The sequence below is a fragment of the Rattus rattus genome, chromosome 5 (assembly GCF_011064425.1).
Source record: "Rattus rattus isolate New Zealand chromosome 5, Rrattus_CSIRO_v1, whole genome shotgun sequence".
In the NCBI taxonomy this organism is placed as follows: domain Eukaryota; kingdom Metazoa; phylum Chordata; class Mammalia; order Rodentia; family Muridae; genus Rattus; species Rattus rattus.
The window spans coordinates 35,145,119-35,161,593 of NC_046158.1; the positions used below are offsets into that span (position 1 = coordinate 35,145,119).

Here is a 16,475-nt window from a genome sequence, read left to right on the forward strand (position 1 = left end):
TCAGCCCACACAGGGACAGCTTCGTTGTCATCTAGTTGTCCTCTTCATTCTCATATTCTCCTGCATAAAATTCTACTGTAGAAGGAGACACACATCTTGAGCAGATGTGTGTGTCAGCGAGGGCCATTTTGTTTAGGCTTGGCCAGCTGAGCTAGTCTTCTTGGAAGAATTAAAGTCAGGGTGTGCCAGCATGGAAGCCAGCCCTGAGTCACTGTGCATGTGATTTAATTAACAGTTCAGAAAGCATGGACATTGAGCTGTGTGATAAGCTTGCTAATTTTGTGCTTGTATCATTTTCTTTCCTTCTTTCTCTCTTTCCTTCTCTCTTTCTTTCTCTCTTTCTTTTTTTCTTTCTTTCTTCCTTTCTCTCTCTCTCTCTCTCTTTCTGTCTGTCTTTCTTTCTTTCTATTATTTATTAATTTTTTATTTATTTTTAACTTATTTTGATTTTTAGAGCACTTTCTTTGCTCACGTGAAGCAGAATCCTAGAGAGTCTTTGAAACGGGCCCCTTGGGTGTGAAAGAACTTTATTCAGAACAATTCAGGCTGAAACACAATTACCATAGTCAAAGGATATAATGCCAAGTTTACCGAAAGAAATTAAATTTAAAATTTGGAAAAATGTGCACCGATTTATTTACCTTTAAAATTTTTTCTTCAAAATTAAAAAGAAATATTTTTTTTTTATTCTAAGTGTAGAGTGCTTTGCATGTATATGTGTCATCAGACACATGTCTGATACCCAGAGAGGACAGATGAGGTCACCTGAAACTGGAGTTACAGACAACTGTGATCACCTGTGTATGTTGTACTTGCTGGGAACCCAGGACCTCTACAAGGGCCCCAAATACTCTTGACTGTTGAGGAATTTTCATTTGTAAACAAAGTGTTGAGGAGGGTTTATGAGCTGCCTGGCTTAGATTCACCATGAAAGAGTGGTGATACAGTTGATCTCAAGGCCACAAACATCCTGACCCTGCTTGTTACGTGCTCATTGTCAATGCCTTGAAGACAGACAGTGTCTGTGATAACTTGGATTTTAGGTGGTGCTGAAGTTTCTGACAAGGCAGGTCCTGGGGTGGGAGACTTTTTTCTATTCCTGCCTCCCCTTCATTTTTCCTGATTTCCTGTTCTCCCTCATATTCTTTGCTATCTTCTTGGTTGCAGCTTTTATTACTTAAAGGCCTTACTTCACATGTATCGACGCTCTTCCTGCTTGACTGTCTGTATACCACTTGAATCCCTGGTGCCTGAAGAGGGCATTTGGATCCCTTCTCTCAGAACAGGAGTTCAAGAAGGCTGTGAGCCACCAAGTTGGCACTGAGAATCCCTCCCGGGAAGAACAAAACAGGCTCTTGATTGCCGGGCCATCTCTTCTGCCCCTTTTATTACTTTTACAATTGACGCTTGCAAACACTCTTTTCTTTGTAACCACTGTGAAACCCTTTCCTCATAAGCTAATGTCATGATGTATGTTGGTGGCATAAGGTTTATATTTATTGCTTTTAAGTAAATTTCTTTGAACATTAAAGCGAGGCCTTTTGGCAGATATTTTGCCAGAGGGCTCTCCTGTGTTTTTTTTTTTGTGTGTGTGTGTGTGTGTGTGTGTGTGTGTGTGTGTGTGTGTGTGTGTTGTGGCTGGTGGATTAGGAGACAACTTCAGGTTTCAGCCATTGCCTTCTACTTTGAGATAGGCCCTTTTGCTTTTCTCTTGGATATACCTGGGTAGCTGACCCCTCAGTCAGCTTTTGGAAGATTCTTCTCTTCCCACTAAGTGTCTCCCTGCAGGAGAGCTGGAGTTGTAGATGCACATTACCAAATGCTTCCTTTTGTGTGGGTTCAGGAGATCTGTGCTCAAGCTCTTGCTTGTTTCTGAGGCAAACTCTTTCCCCACTGAGTCATCTTGCCAACTGAAGCCAGACGTTTTAAGATGAAAAGAGTTAATATGTGAGAAGAAGTAAAACAATCTCTCCACGAATGGCTGCGGTTGTCATTGCGACTCCTTTTTTTTTTTAAAATCTTTTTGGGTCAGGGTCTCGTTTTTAGAGACCTGGCTGGCCCAGAACTACTACTAATAGAGACAGGCTTTCCTCTGCCTCCTCTGCTGGGATTACAGGCATGCACCATTACAGCCAGTTCTGTTTTGGCATTCTTAATAAAAAGAAGCATACCACTTAATAAAAAAGAAGCATACCAACGCTGATTTTCGGATAACTGGACGGAAGTCTACCTTTTAGATTTGGGACTGCCTATGGGTGTGTTTTTACTCATAGGCACCTAGGTGACCTTATACAAGGATTTGGTAATAGTAGAAATAATCTTTGTTTGCTTGAGACAGGGCCTCAGTAGAAACGATCTTTTAATTATCGCATGGGATTATCAAAAAGACTGCTACAGTGAAAATTATTGCTAACTCTGGTGTTGTGTGCGTATAGTTTTTTTTTTTAATGTAGTAGTGAGTTATTAAAACTAAACTTTTGTGAATTTTAGTATAGGAAAATTAAATTGAAAGATTACAATGAGGTGGGTCAGAAAGCCACACTTTTGGAAGGATCAGCCCTACACTTGTTTGGCTGAGTGGACCAACTAACACCTAACACTGAGACATTCTCTTTGACTAATGTGTACCACTCCACAGTTGTTCTTGATGATGTGTGGTTTCCTTTGTGACGTCATGAATGATGTTATCAGCAAGATAAGTAGTGATACCACCCCAAGTCAACCATCTACCAGTCACATCCAATGGACCACCAGGCTTCTGTCTATATGGGGTAGGCATGCACCTTTTTAGGTAAATAAAACTAGGATTCTAATATGTCTTGAGTTAATCAATATAACTATCTGATAGTAGGCTGTCTCAGGGTTCCTACGAGTTCTCCTGTTGAGACAGGCATCCATATGAATAGTTCTCAGCACCTTAAGCAGTGTAAGGCTATGCGACCCATGGGTGTCTGCTTTTATGTGGTTTTGATTTTTAAAGAAGATAAGGTTAACTGAATATTGGACTTCCTTAACCAACAAACGAAGTTTGAGCCCAAGCGGATGGTTATGTAGGGAAGGTGTTGGTGGTTCGCGGCAGGTGAAGACAGAGCTCCACATCACTGCTTGAAGCAGCCCCAGAAGTTGTCCCATTCTTCTAGGGATCACAGATTTTACTCTAAGTCTGTGGGAAATAGAGTTGGAGTTTATTAAAAACAGAAGTGCTCATAGACAGAACACTAAGAGCAGGGGTATGCACGTCTCAACCAAGAACTAGTTTACTAAAAGACGTTCTTCATGGGTTTTTAAGCACAGGGGTGGAGGGAGGGAAGTGCAGGCAATAAGAACCATCCAAGTGTGAGTATCGGATCCTTAGGGTGAGGCGCACAGTGTTTCCTGCCTATAGCCGTTTGCACCTTTTTCGTGCCTCTCAGATTCAATCTCAAAGGATTGCTAAGAAACCTGTTTCTCCCCCTCCTCTTCCTCCTCCTCTCTCCCACCTCTCTCTATGTCCTTCTCTCTCTCTCTGGTAAGCCAGATTATAGGCTGGCTCCAGAGATTACTTGGACAGGATTGGAGTTTACAGTGAAACCTAAGGGACCATGCAAGGAAGTCAGGACACGCCCTTCTACTGTAAGTGTGTTTTGGTGAGATTTCTAGAGAATTGCAGATTTGCTGCCAGAGAAGGATGCTCTTAAGCGAGTGTTGATCAGGAATCTTGATTCTCCGGCTGCTGAAGGACTTCAGCCATTCTCAGGAGAGGGGTCCTTTCCCTTCCTCTGTCTCTTGGTCTTTCCCGTTCTAACTTGCATCACCAATGATAGAGGAGAGACCTCCAATGTCAGGGTGTTTATATTAAATAGTTCCCTGGGTAAGAATGTTAGTTAAAAAAAAAAAAAAAGCCCATGTTTGAGTTTTGGAGTTTGTGAGGGAGATCAGAAAGAAAAAAAAATTAAGAAATGCCAGTTTCTATTCTAGTGCATAATTTATAGTATTCCAAAACGAGTTCTGTGTAGAATCTAGTTACCAACTCTACTGAAATTCTTTAATTTAGGAGAGTAGAACAGATATTTTACATCCAATATAGAACCCAACATATAATTATAATTTATTTTGATTTTTTTTGAATTCTAAGTTAAAACTACCTTTAAACTTAGCAAGCTCTTAAGTTCCGTATTAAAGACACAAGCGAGTTGTTCAGACAGGTCCGACCGATCACTACCTGACTATCCGTCCTGGAAAATAGAGAAATAAGAGGTCGGGTGTGCCAGCTGCTTTTGTGAATGCAAGGAGAAAGGTTTAGGCAGGTCAAATTATTTACTCCAAAGTTAGAAAAAACAAAACAAAACAACAACAAAAGACGCTCACACAGTGTTATCATTTAATGTTTAACAGAATAAAAGTAGACCAGAGGATTTTGATTCGGTTCTTATTCCTTGGTTTTTGGCTTCTAAAGAAGTCAGAAAATATTTTTAAATCCCCAAGAACAGTATTAAAAAAAAAAAATCCAATCAATCCAGCAGTAGAAAAGAAGGGAGAAGAAAGAAAGCCCTCACACAATACAGCACTTTATTTAGCAATACCCTGTGAACACAAAGGGCTTTCTCCTTGCCTCTGCTTGCCTGTCACTGACTGGAGGAAAACCTCCCTTCTTGTCCCCCTCCTCTCCCCCTTTAAACTCCTTTAATGAAAGGAGTTACAGCAGGTTAAGTTATCATTCTGTTAGAGGACCAGGGCCTGATATCTGTTGACTTCCTATTTGTAAAATGTCCACTGTTTTTAGTGATGGAAATCTCAGTGTCTCGGCTTTTGGCTTCTGTGAGAGTTACATCAAGGAGGGAGAACACCAGAGAGTTGTCTCAGAGCTTGATTTGAACCTGCGGCCTGAGAACCTGAAGTAGGCCTGAGGTTTACTGTCCTGTTGAATGACCCAGGACTCCCCACCAGTTTCCCTTGGAGAGAGGATTAACTGTGGAACAAGTTCGCAAGTACAGCTTGTAGTTTTGTCAGATCCACAATGACATTTCTTTTCGCAGCTCTCTTGACTTTATACTGTTTAAATACCCTGAGTTGTCTCTTTCTTAATTTGCATTTCTTTCTTTAATTCTTGTCAGCTCTGAATGTAACGTTTACATAATCAATTTCCTTGCCCTGGTTTTTTGAGTTGGTGCTCTTGGATTGTGGTATACCCATTGTCCTGTCAGCAATCTTCTCATTTTTTTTGTTTCCTTGTCTACTTTAAGATAGTTTCATAAGTTGTTCAATGCATTATATTATTATTGTTAATTATTATTATTATTATTATTAAAAATTGTTATGCAATGAAAATAACTTTCTTTTCTTTTCTTTCTTTGTAGGCTGAGCAATGGCGTTTCAAAAGGCAGTGAAAGGGACTATTCTTATGGGTGGAGGAGCTCTGGCCACTGTTTTTGGACTCTCTCAGTTTGCTCACTACAGAAGGAAGCAAGTGAGTAGCAACTGTATACTAAAGCGTGGATGCTGTCTCTGTGTGCTCATGGCTTGTGTACGAATGGCTCTTAAAATTCCTGTTAGTTTGAGAGATCCTCAGACTAATGCCTTATGATGCCCACGAGCTTTGAGTACCTCGTGGTTTCAAAAGCTTCCGTTTGGCTCCTTGATTTTTAAAGACGGCCTCATTTATTGGTGCCAGGGTTTGTTCATTTAGACTTTACTTTGTCCAGTTCATTGAGATGCCTGGGTGCTTTCCTCACTCCTGCCAAGCTTGTCCTGATAGAAGGCTGACGTCTGGGAAAGAAAGTGGAAAAGCAAAGGCCCAACTCTGCTGTCTGGTTTTATATATATAATTTTTTCCCTCCCTCCCCTCATTCCTTCTGTCTTTCTCTCTCTCCTGCCTTCCTTTCTTTCCTTCCTCCATTCTTTTTTTCCTTTTTTCCCCTCCCCCTTCCTTCTTCGGCCTCTGCCTTTAAGGTGGAGACGAGGCATGCACCACTCTGCCTTTATATTTCTTCCAGGTTTAGTTACTTATGTAGCAAGTACATAATACCTCAGGTAAGGAGGGTGATTCAGTGAGGGGCACCACAACAGTGAGGGATTAATACGCTCATTCTGAAGACAGCGTTTAGTTTCCTTTTATTTTTCCCTTTGTACCACAACCGTGGGTTGAGGGCAGGAAATGAGCTCATGGTAGGATTTTGTTCTCTTTGGCCTTGAGATGCTGTTGTTAGTTTCGGTCTCCTGCTTCTTTCCTCTCAGGTTGTCTGGGCAGTTCAGTCTTGCTTCGAGAGGAGGGTGGAGGTGGTCTGGTGACAAAGCAATAGCTCTTCACCGTTTCTGTGGCTGCCTTTAAGCCACAGGTTTCCCTACGCTTAATCTTCCTGTGTTAGAAGGTGCTAGAATCAGGTGTATTACTTGGAAGTTTCTACCCTAAATGAGAAATTGCCTTATCCTCTTAGAGTGAATAAGCCCCCCACCCCTCCCCTCTCTGTGTTTCAGACGGACTGAGTTTTTACTCTGTAAGCCTGATTGTCTTGGAACTCAGCTCACTCTTGGCTTGATTTCTTTTTTTCCCTGTGTACAGAAATCTCAATACAGGAGGCAGGCAAGTGGATCTCTTGGGTTCAAGGCCAGCCTGATCTATAATAGTGACTTTCAGGACAGTCAGGCCTACAAAGTGAGTGAGTGAGTGAGGGGGAAGGAGGAAGGAAGGAAGGAAGAAAGAAGAAAAAGAAAGAAAATATAATTGGACAGGGATTATAGGCTTGGCCGCCATACCTGGCCCAGGCTCAGAAGCTCGTTTTTTTATGTTTTTTTTTTCCCCTAAAGAGAGGTATTGAGTGTCACCTTTTCTTTTTATTCTGAACCATGGGCACTGGACCCCAGGCTTCCAGGGTGTGCGTGTGTTGCCCTCATTAACTATCTAGCTCTTGAGTCCTCTTTCACCCGTTCATTCGGTTAGATGCACTTTCTTTTAAAAAGCTGCCCTGGTTTCTTGAGAGTAAATGTGAAAGATGCTGCTTCTGCTGGGGCTGTTTCAGATGTTTGGGACATGAACCTTAGGGATTAGATTACTTCCCTCATCTTTCTCCACCTCCATGTTATCTGAACTGAAGCTGGGAAATGCCAGGGCCAAAGGTCATGATATCTGATAGGTGTTGCTAAATTCGTATGCGTCTTATGTCTTTTAACCATAGTAAGCATGTTTTACTGTGATGTTTACTGAGCGTTTCACATGTTTATGGCTTAATTTTTATACTTAAGTATTAACCGTTGAAAATCTGATTTCTTTCTTTTTCTAAACAACTGATCTTACAGAATAAACTTGTGACAGTGCTCACAATCATAGTCAGGGCACCCGACTACCCTAATAGCTCAGTGAAATGGATGCCAGCAGCTTGAAGTCATTTAAAAAAAGAAGTTGACAGGTTCTCCGGGTGGGGCTGGGGCTGGGGCTGGGGGTGGGGACCACCCTGGGCATATTCTAGTCAGTGAGTTGGATAGGAAATCCAACTGCATTTTTAGTGATTCCTGTCCCTTTAAGAGGTTGCCGTACACGTGTATTTGGGAGGGTAACCCAGTGTGCTGTAGCCAGAGGTGTTGAGAAAAAAAATTAGATAAACCCCCACAGAGATAAGGAACAGTTTATTTTAACTGTTGACATAAAGTGACCGCAGGCCACCTGTAATACAGTTCTCTTCTCCCATGAAGTCTGTATCAGTCAAAGCCATTGGATGTGTGGGCATGGTGGCGACTGAATTCAATTTTTTTTTTTTTTTTAAATGATCTGCTCCTTGGCTTGTGAATTGGTTGCACTTTTGAAAGGACCTTGGATATGGTCCGTTTTTCTGCTGACTGTGGGGGGAAGTTTTGCTTTGTTGTACAGGTGTAGCCATCTGCTTTTTTTTTTTTTTTTTTTTTTTTTTTTTTTTTAAAGATGGTTCATACTGGAAATTTGCTGCCTTTTAGGTATAATCAGAAGGGTGGGTGATGGGGCACACCTTTAATCCCAGCACTTGTGAGGCTGAGGCAGGTGGATCTCTGTGAGTTTGAGACCATCCTGGTCTACATAACCACTTCTAGGGCAGCCAGAGGTAGCTACATAGTGAGGGCCTGTCTCAGAAAAGAAAGAAAGAAAGGGGGCGGGGGAAGGAAGGAAGAAAGGAAGGAAGGAAGAAAAAGAGGTAGAGAGAGAAAGAAGTATAATGTAACTTTTATTCACATGATAGAATTGTCATCCAGAGGCCTACTGCTTATCTAGGCCTAGAATGTTTTTAGCCTTGGAGACTTAGTGGTCAATAACTTCCCCTTTTTCTAGTTCTTTCTGAGCTCTGGCTGGCTGGTTCAACTCAGCTGTTGCGGCTCAAACTCCTCTCCAAGCTGACTGATGGACTCTAGCTTCTCTCAGTTTCCTAGCGGATTGCTCTGCTTGGCTTCGTACTAACTCTCGCCATCTCTTCTGTTTTCTGACTCATTATCTGACTTGTTTCGTTCTCACCTGTGCCTCTTGGACCTGCCTCTGTGAAACAATCCCGGTCAAACCGCCCCTTTTCTTCCTTCCCTCTGCTTTTGCTCTCCTGTAAGTAGCCTCTCTTTCTTCTCCCTTCTTGCGAGAGTTGGGCGGATCCTATTGTGTCGAATCTTCCTCTGATTCGTCACTTTGTCTGACACTCATCTAGACATCACTTTCAAACATGGTGCTACTACGAAAAGTTCACTTCTACAAACTAACTTTACCTACATTGTTTGGGACTAAGGGTGTGTGCTAGGAGCTGTGCCACATCACAACTAGAAACACTTTTTCAGTAAGTAACACAGTCTCCGGATTCACGTTGTTGTGATCAAATCTCCTGCAGCAAAGCAGAGTAAGTTGGTATTGAAGACGCGTGGCGGCATCCCCAACCTCCGCATAGTGGTACCCTAGGGAGCTGTCCGTATATTGTATCCTCTGCTGCAGCTGGTAGTTCTCACTTGGCTGAGCTCTCCTTAGAATTTACCCCTCTCCCCTCTTTTTTTAAATTTAATCTTCGTTGTTGTTCTACTTGGGGTTAATCTGAGAGCCTCCAACATTGCGGGCAAGCATTCTACCACTATATTCCATTCGTGTGTAAGTTTTTCAGGAACGAGTTGATAGAGATATTATTTAGTACAGGTGGGCTTAATGATAAGCTTTTTAGTTGAAAAGGCATTAGATGACATCTAACCCAGTGACACCGGAGTGAAAGAAGGGCCTTCTTTTGGGAGGCTCTCCTGTATTTAACTCTAAGTTGCTCATAAGTGGAGTGGGAGAAAGGGGTTATTCCATCTAGGAGAGGGAGCCATGGAGCACTTCAGAGGAAGTGGGGAGCGTGGAGAAACCCCGGGTAGTTGGGAAGAATGGAGGTGGATGGAGAGGCGTAGGCTGAGATGTGAGGAGTTGGCCCAAGACTACTCTAGTCTCTTCTCATGTTAGGACAAAGGCATTTTCTTTTTTTAAAGAAAAATAATTAACTTATTATTCACACCATTAAGGTACAAACTGGAAAAACTGATGTGACGATGAGGTCTTCTCTCTAACCGACCTGTGGTTGATTTAACGGATCTGGTTAGCTGTGAGGGGCCCCTCTGGGTGACGTGCTATGTTTTGCTCTTTCCATCACCCACTCTGGAGTTGCAGTGGGCTTTGTGAGCTCAGCCAGAGGTGGAAGAGATTTTCTTTTTCTCCTTTCCTTCCTTTCTTCCGTCCTTTCCCCTTTTTCTTCCTTCCTTCGTTCCTTCGTTCCTTCCTTCTTTCCTTCTCTTTCTCTCCCTCTGCCCCTTTCCTTCCCCTTCCCCTCCCCTCTCCCCCTCTCCCCCTCCTCATCCCCCTCCTCCCTTCCCAACCTTCTTTGCATCAACCAGAAACCAGGGAGTGGGCTTTGGGAACAGGAATCTGTTTAGTGGGAGGAGCGGTCTTACAAGGCGATCAGGGAACATGGAGATTGTGCTGATGAATCAGTCTTCCCCTGAAGAGCATATATGGAGTATCCTTGCAGCCTCATTCAGCATGCCCGCCTCCAGTACTTCTGTCTTAACAGTTTAGTGATCGTAGACAGTTTTCCTGAGTCTTGACCTCGTTTTTCTTCCTGTGACAATGAATGTAGCAGTGATATATTTCTTACATGACTAAAAAGCAAAGGCTTGCATGGGTAATTAGAGACCACAAGGATGTTGCGAGCACCGTTTTAACTTATATTTCAGACTTTCCCTTCCAGTGAGCTATTTGTAAAGTTGTAAAATAGCAGTGCTTTCCTATTGGTAGAATGGTCACAAAGGGTTTTTTCCCCCCTTTCTTTCTTTTTTTTTTCTTTTGTCAGTAGCAAAAGACAAAATTGGAGAAGCACAAAAATTAGAATGACCAACTCTACTCAAAATAAGTCTTATTTTGTTCTTTTCCTTTAGAAACTGGGTCTCATTCTGTATGTAGCCCAGTCTGGTCTGGACTATGGAATTCTTGTGCCTTGCTCCCTGTGTGTTTACAGGCCAGAGCAACACAAACACTGTTAGCTGTTTACCTTTCAAGTGCAACTGGGGGAGGGGTACAATATGTTGGTGTGTACAAGTATGAACGTTTGAAGACTTTGATTTTCCAATAAAAGAAGGGTAAGGACTCTTTTTCTCCCATACTTTCTCCTTCTAAGCTCTCAGTCTGACTGAACAGACCAGCAGTCTGGCACATAGTAGGTCCTTAGATTCACATGAACCTCTTTTCTTTTTCATTTGTAGTCTTTGGAACACACCTAGGTTTTTTGTTTTTTTGGGTTTTTTCTTGTTTTTTTTTTTTTTTTTTTTTTTTTTTGGGTTTTTTTTTTTTTTGTTTTTTGTTTTTTTGGCATAAGAAGATGGAATCCAAACTTCTTAAAAATAATTGTATTTTTGCCTCTGTTAGCAGAAGTGAGTGAAGACACACATTAGATGGGTTTCTGGTGACATTGAAATTAAAAAGTTGTACCTACTCACTTTGCTGTTCTACAGCAAGCATCTTTGAATATCACTCTGCCTCTTAAGCACACTCAACATCACGAAGAATTCAACTACAGTGGGAGAAGCTTCCTCATCTGAGGGCGTTTGGGTTCTGGAGTCAACCAGAATGTTCACAAATGGCCTTGAACTTGTGACCACACCTGTCCCCTAAGGTGAATAGTCTCCCACTTACAGAGGCATTTGTCATAGTTTGCAAGCAGCCTTTCTCTTTAAAAGTCTGGGTCAAAATGAAGTTTCCAAGGTGGGGAAATAGGTAGAGACACAAAGATCAGAAGTTCAAGCTCAGCCTTGCCTACACCATAGGATCTGTAGCCCGGGCAGCATGAGATCCCACCTACAAACAACAAGAAGACCCAAAACACCAGCACAGCAGCAGCAAAACTTAGCAAGCTTACCAAATAACAACCCACATCTTCCTAGTCGATTTCATTTTGTTTCTTCCTTCGAGCTTAACTGAAGTGTTGAATCCCTGGAGCAATTCCTCCCTGTGTTACAGTTCAGAGCCCCCTTGGCCACTATCCTTTCACTCTTTTAGATTCTACATATGAGATCATGTAGGCTTATGTTCTCTGGGTCTGGCTTATCGCCTTATCGCAAACGGGTGAATTATGGTGGTCGCATACAGTGCTTCCCTTAATTTTAAAGCAGAATATTCCATACTGCGTGTATCTTGTATTTTTCTGCAATGGAGGAGGCGCCACACGCTAGGGGAAGTTGCAGAATGAATGACTGTATACAGACCTGGTTAAGTTGAATCTTAGGTTTCCAAACGGAGTTTGCAGTTGTATTTTAAAGATACTTTATGGGTATGAGTGTTTCCCTTGCACCACACACACATGCCTGGTGCCCACAGAGCCTAAAAGAGGGAGCTGGGTTTTCCAGAACTGGAGTTACAGATGGTTTTAAATGTACACGTGTGCTGGGAACCGAATCCAGATCCTTTGTAGGAGCAACAAGTGTTCTCAGCTGCTGAATCATTTCCCCAGCTCTCCCCCCTTAACAGTTGTATGTCAATCCCATAAGTGAATTGCTAAAATATGGAAGCCAGTCACTCCAACAAGCAAACTCCAAACTCAGTGCTCCCAGCACAGGTTTCTTACTGCCCTTACCAATCAGTACGGGGACGTGTTTCTTCTCTGGTTCAGGGACTTGTAACCTGTAAGGCTTTGCTGCCTACAGCCCCATTTCTGTGGAAGAAGAGAATCATGTTGTTAAGCATCCAGCCATTACATGTGTCCTGAATGTCGTTTTTTAATCTGGCTGACTAATGAGCTGTTTTTTTATAATGTGAGTTTTATTGTTAGGGCTCATACTACAGACATTCATCATTCACTCACTTCTATTTAGAACCCTTTGCATAGATTCCTGGAAAGACTTGGTGTTTTTTTTTTTTTTTTTCCCCTCCTAGAAATACAACTGTGTTGGGAATGTGCCTGGTATCAAAGCTTGATGAGGCTTCGGAATACTTTGTATTTTAGATAAGGCCAGTTGAAACTATTCTTAACCGCTCTATATGGTTTAGACTGTTTCTTATGAGACATGCCTCATCAAAGCACTGAAATTATGCAGCAGACAGAGCTGGGAATGTTCTCTGAAGAGCATCCTATCAAGCGACTGTCTAATTTTGGTTTTTATTTAACACTTAGCCCTCGAAAGTGGGGCCTCGGCGGCAACTTGAAGTTATAACTCGCACTGGGCCTTCGAGGAGTTTGGGATGCTATTTTGTGGCTGGCATACAGAATCAGCGAGGTTAACTGTACTTCTATAGGTCACCCCGTGAGTCAATGGCTGAGCTAGGATTAGCGCTGACAGCTGGTGAGCTGCTAGGCTGTTGCTAACTGAGCAGCATTGACATTCACTTTGATTTGACTTTGCATTTCATTTCAACTATTTATTCATTTTAAGGCCTTTTAAAAAAACTTTTTAGGGATATTGTGGGACAGAGGGAACTTTCTATAAATGCCCCGGGAGAGCCCTCTTACTTCTGTTTCTTTTCCATCCACCCGGCATTATAGTTATGTATTTTGTGTTTGGAAAGCTTTCTCTAGGTATCTCCCACCTCCCAGTTTAGAATAAAAGATGCTTTAGAATGAGGTAGGCCCGATTTTTACCTTATTCTTGGAATCTGAGACTTTTCAGCAAAAGCTTTCCCAGCTCTAATTGTACAATAGCATGGACAGAAAAGAGACTTCTAAGTCTCTTGTATTTCATGACGTCTCCACAGAGAGGGAGAGTATGCACTTCATGTTTGAACTTGAATTATTTTCAGCAGAAGGTTCAAGTGTAGTAGGCTGGTCACTTGACTCAGTGCGTCAGTATGGGACTCACATGAGAGGGACAGGGGGCCAGTGAGCCCTGTTTCAGTTCCAGGTCAGTGGCTTAGGGAGAGCTAGAGGGCCGGGTGCTGCTTCATCTGGGTCCTCTCTGTGGCTGCCCAGCATGACTGGCTGTGGGCTAAGAGGATGTGGTAGGATTTCTAGACTTCACTAATTGCACTGGAAGTTCTGCCTCGTAGAAGGCCTGTGGTGCACGTCTTTAATCCCAGTGCTTGGGAGATATAGGCAAGCAGATCTCTGGGAGTTTGAGTCCAGGCTGGTTTAACATAGTGAGTTTCACGACAGCCAGAGCTGTGCAATAGAGAGACCCCGTCTCAAAAATCTAAACAAAGTGGTCGGTGGATCTAGGGATAATGAACGTATTTGGAATCAAAATGAATCAGGTTCTAAGTTTCAATTATGTGCTCAAGTAATAAATTTAGTTTCTTTTCAGGTCAAAGAATACCTCCTGGGACCTGGAGTGTAGATCTGTGGTTAGAGAGCTTTTTTATTCATTAATTTATTATTATTATTATTATTATTATGATGATGATGATGATGATGATGATGATGTTACTACTACTATTAATTTATTTATTTACTTATTCACTTTACATACTGTTCACTGCCTCCCTCCTGGTCATCTGCTCCCACAATTCTTCCTGTCCTCCCTTCCCTTCTCCTCTGAGTGGTTGGATCTCTCCTGGGTAATCCCTCACCCTGGCCCATCAAGTCTCTGAGGCTAGGCACATCCTTCAAGACCTTTTCTTACAGGGTTAAAAAGCCCTTAGTTCAATTTCCTAGACCACTTGTTTTTTTGTTTTTGGTTTTTGGTTTTGTTGTTGTTGTTGTTTGTTAGTTTGTCTTTTGTTTTGTCTTTTTTTTTTATTGTTTTGAACTGGGCTTCTCCGCTAGACAGCCTTGGCTGTCCTGGGATTCACTTTGTAGACCAAGTTGATCTCAGAACTCACAGGGATCTGCCTGCCTCAGCCTCCCTAGTGCTGGGATTAAAGACCTGTGCCACTACTACTTATTTAAGAAAAGAAAAAGAAAAAAAAAGAAAGGAAAAGAATTACATAAAAAGATACTGCCTTTCCTGCTCTTCTCTGAAGGGAGTCAGAGGGGCTTGTGGATCTAGAGGAGAGGGCTGGTGCGAGGGAGAGGCTGGGCAGAAAGGAGGGGAAACTGTAGTCCAGATGCAATATATGGAGAGGATTAAAAAGAAAAAGATGATGCTTCTGTGTATTAGTGTGTGGTACAGTAGGAAGGTAAATGATCTTGCCATGAATTTTGACGACCTTAGTTCAATTTCGGGAACCCATAGAAGAGGGAGAGAATGGACTCTCAGAGTTGTCCTCTGGCCTCTACTTGCATGCTCTGGCCCGTGCACATACATACTAACGATAATAATACATTCAATTGTAAAGAGGAAATAGATTATTTATTGGAAACCCATAGGCGAAGTCCTCAAAGCCTCTTTTTTGTTCCAGCAAGTTAATGGTGTTAGTTTAGTTGAATAGTCCAGACAGAGTCGACACTTTTTCATTTTCTGGCAATTCCCCTTGACTCTAACAATCCGTAGTTTACACTGCGTACTATGGGGGAAGTGACAGTTTCACGGAGACTGGACTTGCATGACCCTCTGCTGTACCACCCCAAGGTTTGGTGATTGATTGCGTGAGTATCTTCTGGTTGCAGAGGGCTCTGTGCACATCTGAAAGGAATCACAACCACAGATAGGCTCTACAGCGTGAGAGATTCGTTCTCAGTGCCTAGGAAGAGGACATTGCCTGTCACTTCTCATGCTGCACGCAACTTCAGGGAGGAAGAATTCACTTTGGCTTACAGTCGACTACGACACATTTAATACATAGCCACAAACTTGTCTGGTTTTCTGTGGAAATGAGAGTTACCCTGTATTAACTGGCTAGAGAGGGAAACATGAAGTCCTCATGGGTCTGCTTACACTGAAACAAGTTGCTTACTGTCATGTAGATCCAAGAAAGGTCATCGATTTAGTTACAAGAGGACCCCGGAAGTCAAGAGCTTTCCAACTTCTGAAGAGAAACCGTATGAAGATGCTTGTCACTTTCACCTCCGGGTGCACACTGATAGGGGCTTGGTCTTTTACGGTGATGGCAAAACAAACAGGAAGCAATTTCTCTCCAGTCTAACCAATTCCATTGATTGAATGGCATAATATGGACGAGCGAGCGAGAGTGATTGTCGCAGTCTGAAGTGATTTGCATGAAACCTACTTTATACTCCAATTATTACTGTACATGATTACAGGACAGCCTGGCTGTTAATTGCCTGTGGTCTTTAAATATGCACTTCTTTCAGAAATAGACACTAATTATTAGATCTTGTTTTCGGTCTCACCCGAAGTTGCAAATGTCTAGGAATTTTTTTTTCTTTTTTAATTTGCAAGTCTAATACTGCTCAGACATAGTAACACTGATCTCATTCGGAATCCTGGTTAGGGGAAACGCTTTCTTGGTCACTACAGATCATGAACTTGGCTTCCAACTCTACATAAATGCAAGTCTCTATCTTTTTAAAAGGGGGATACTTTATTTTTAATTCTGTGCCTGCATCTGTCTATCTGCACATAAAGGCAGGTGCGCTCCTAAACCAGAGTCCGACAGACCCACCTCCAGCTGGAAGGAAATACCTGGAGATTTGAGCCACCTAATGTTTTTGCTGGGAACTAAACGTGGGTCCTCTGCTTATCAGTATGTGTGCTTATCCGCTGAGATCTCGCCAAACGCCATGCATGTCTCTGTCATAATGCTGAAGGAATTTTTAATTTTTCTTGTGGTACTGGGCATTGGATCTAGGGTGTTCACATGTCAGTCAAGACCCTAACCACTGAGTCACAGTCCAGAGCTCACTTTTGAAGACAGGATCTCAACAAGTTACCCATGGTGGCCTTTTATCCTTCTGCCTCCGCAATAGGTGGAGAGACCTTTGGTTTCAGTGGTCAGGTTAAGTAGCTAATCCTTCATTTGGAAGTTCTCACTTTGTTCTGGGTTTAGGCTTGGGACAGCAAAGTCACATGACTCCATGCGACGGACTGGTGGGATGGGTCACTCAGGTGAGCGCCCTGAAGTTTACAGGTCCTGCCTTACCTACAGGCCACAGCTGTTAGCACTCAGTTTTCTTAGGTTAATCTCAGTTTGGAACTTTGTGAAACTGTGCAGT

General features: G+C 42.5%; 1 protein-coding gene across 2 annotated transcripts in view; it reads left to right on the forward strand.

Moving 5' to 3' along the window:
- The window catches only part of Gpd2 (glycerol-3-phosphate dehydrogenase 2), a 123,914-nt gene that overhangs the window by 27,295 nt on the left and 80,144 nt on the right, over window positions 1-16,475 (forward strand). For both annotated transcript variants that reach the window (XM_032903314.1, XM_032903313.1), the window contains exon 2: window positions 5,337-5,446. In XM_032903314.1, the coding sequence (XP_032759205.1) occupies window positions 5,345-5,446 (102 nt within the window). In that variant the 5' untranslated portion in view covers window positions 5,337-5,344. The remainder of the gene's footprint in view (window positions 1-5,336; window positions 5,447-16,475) is intronic.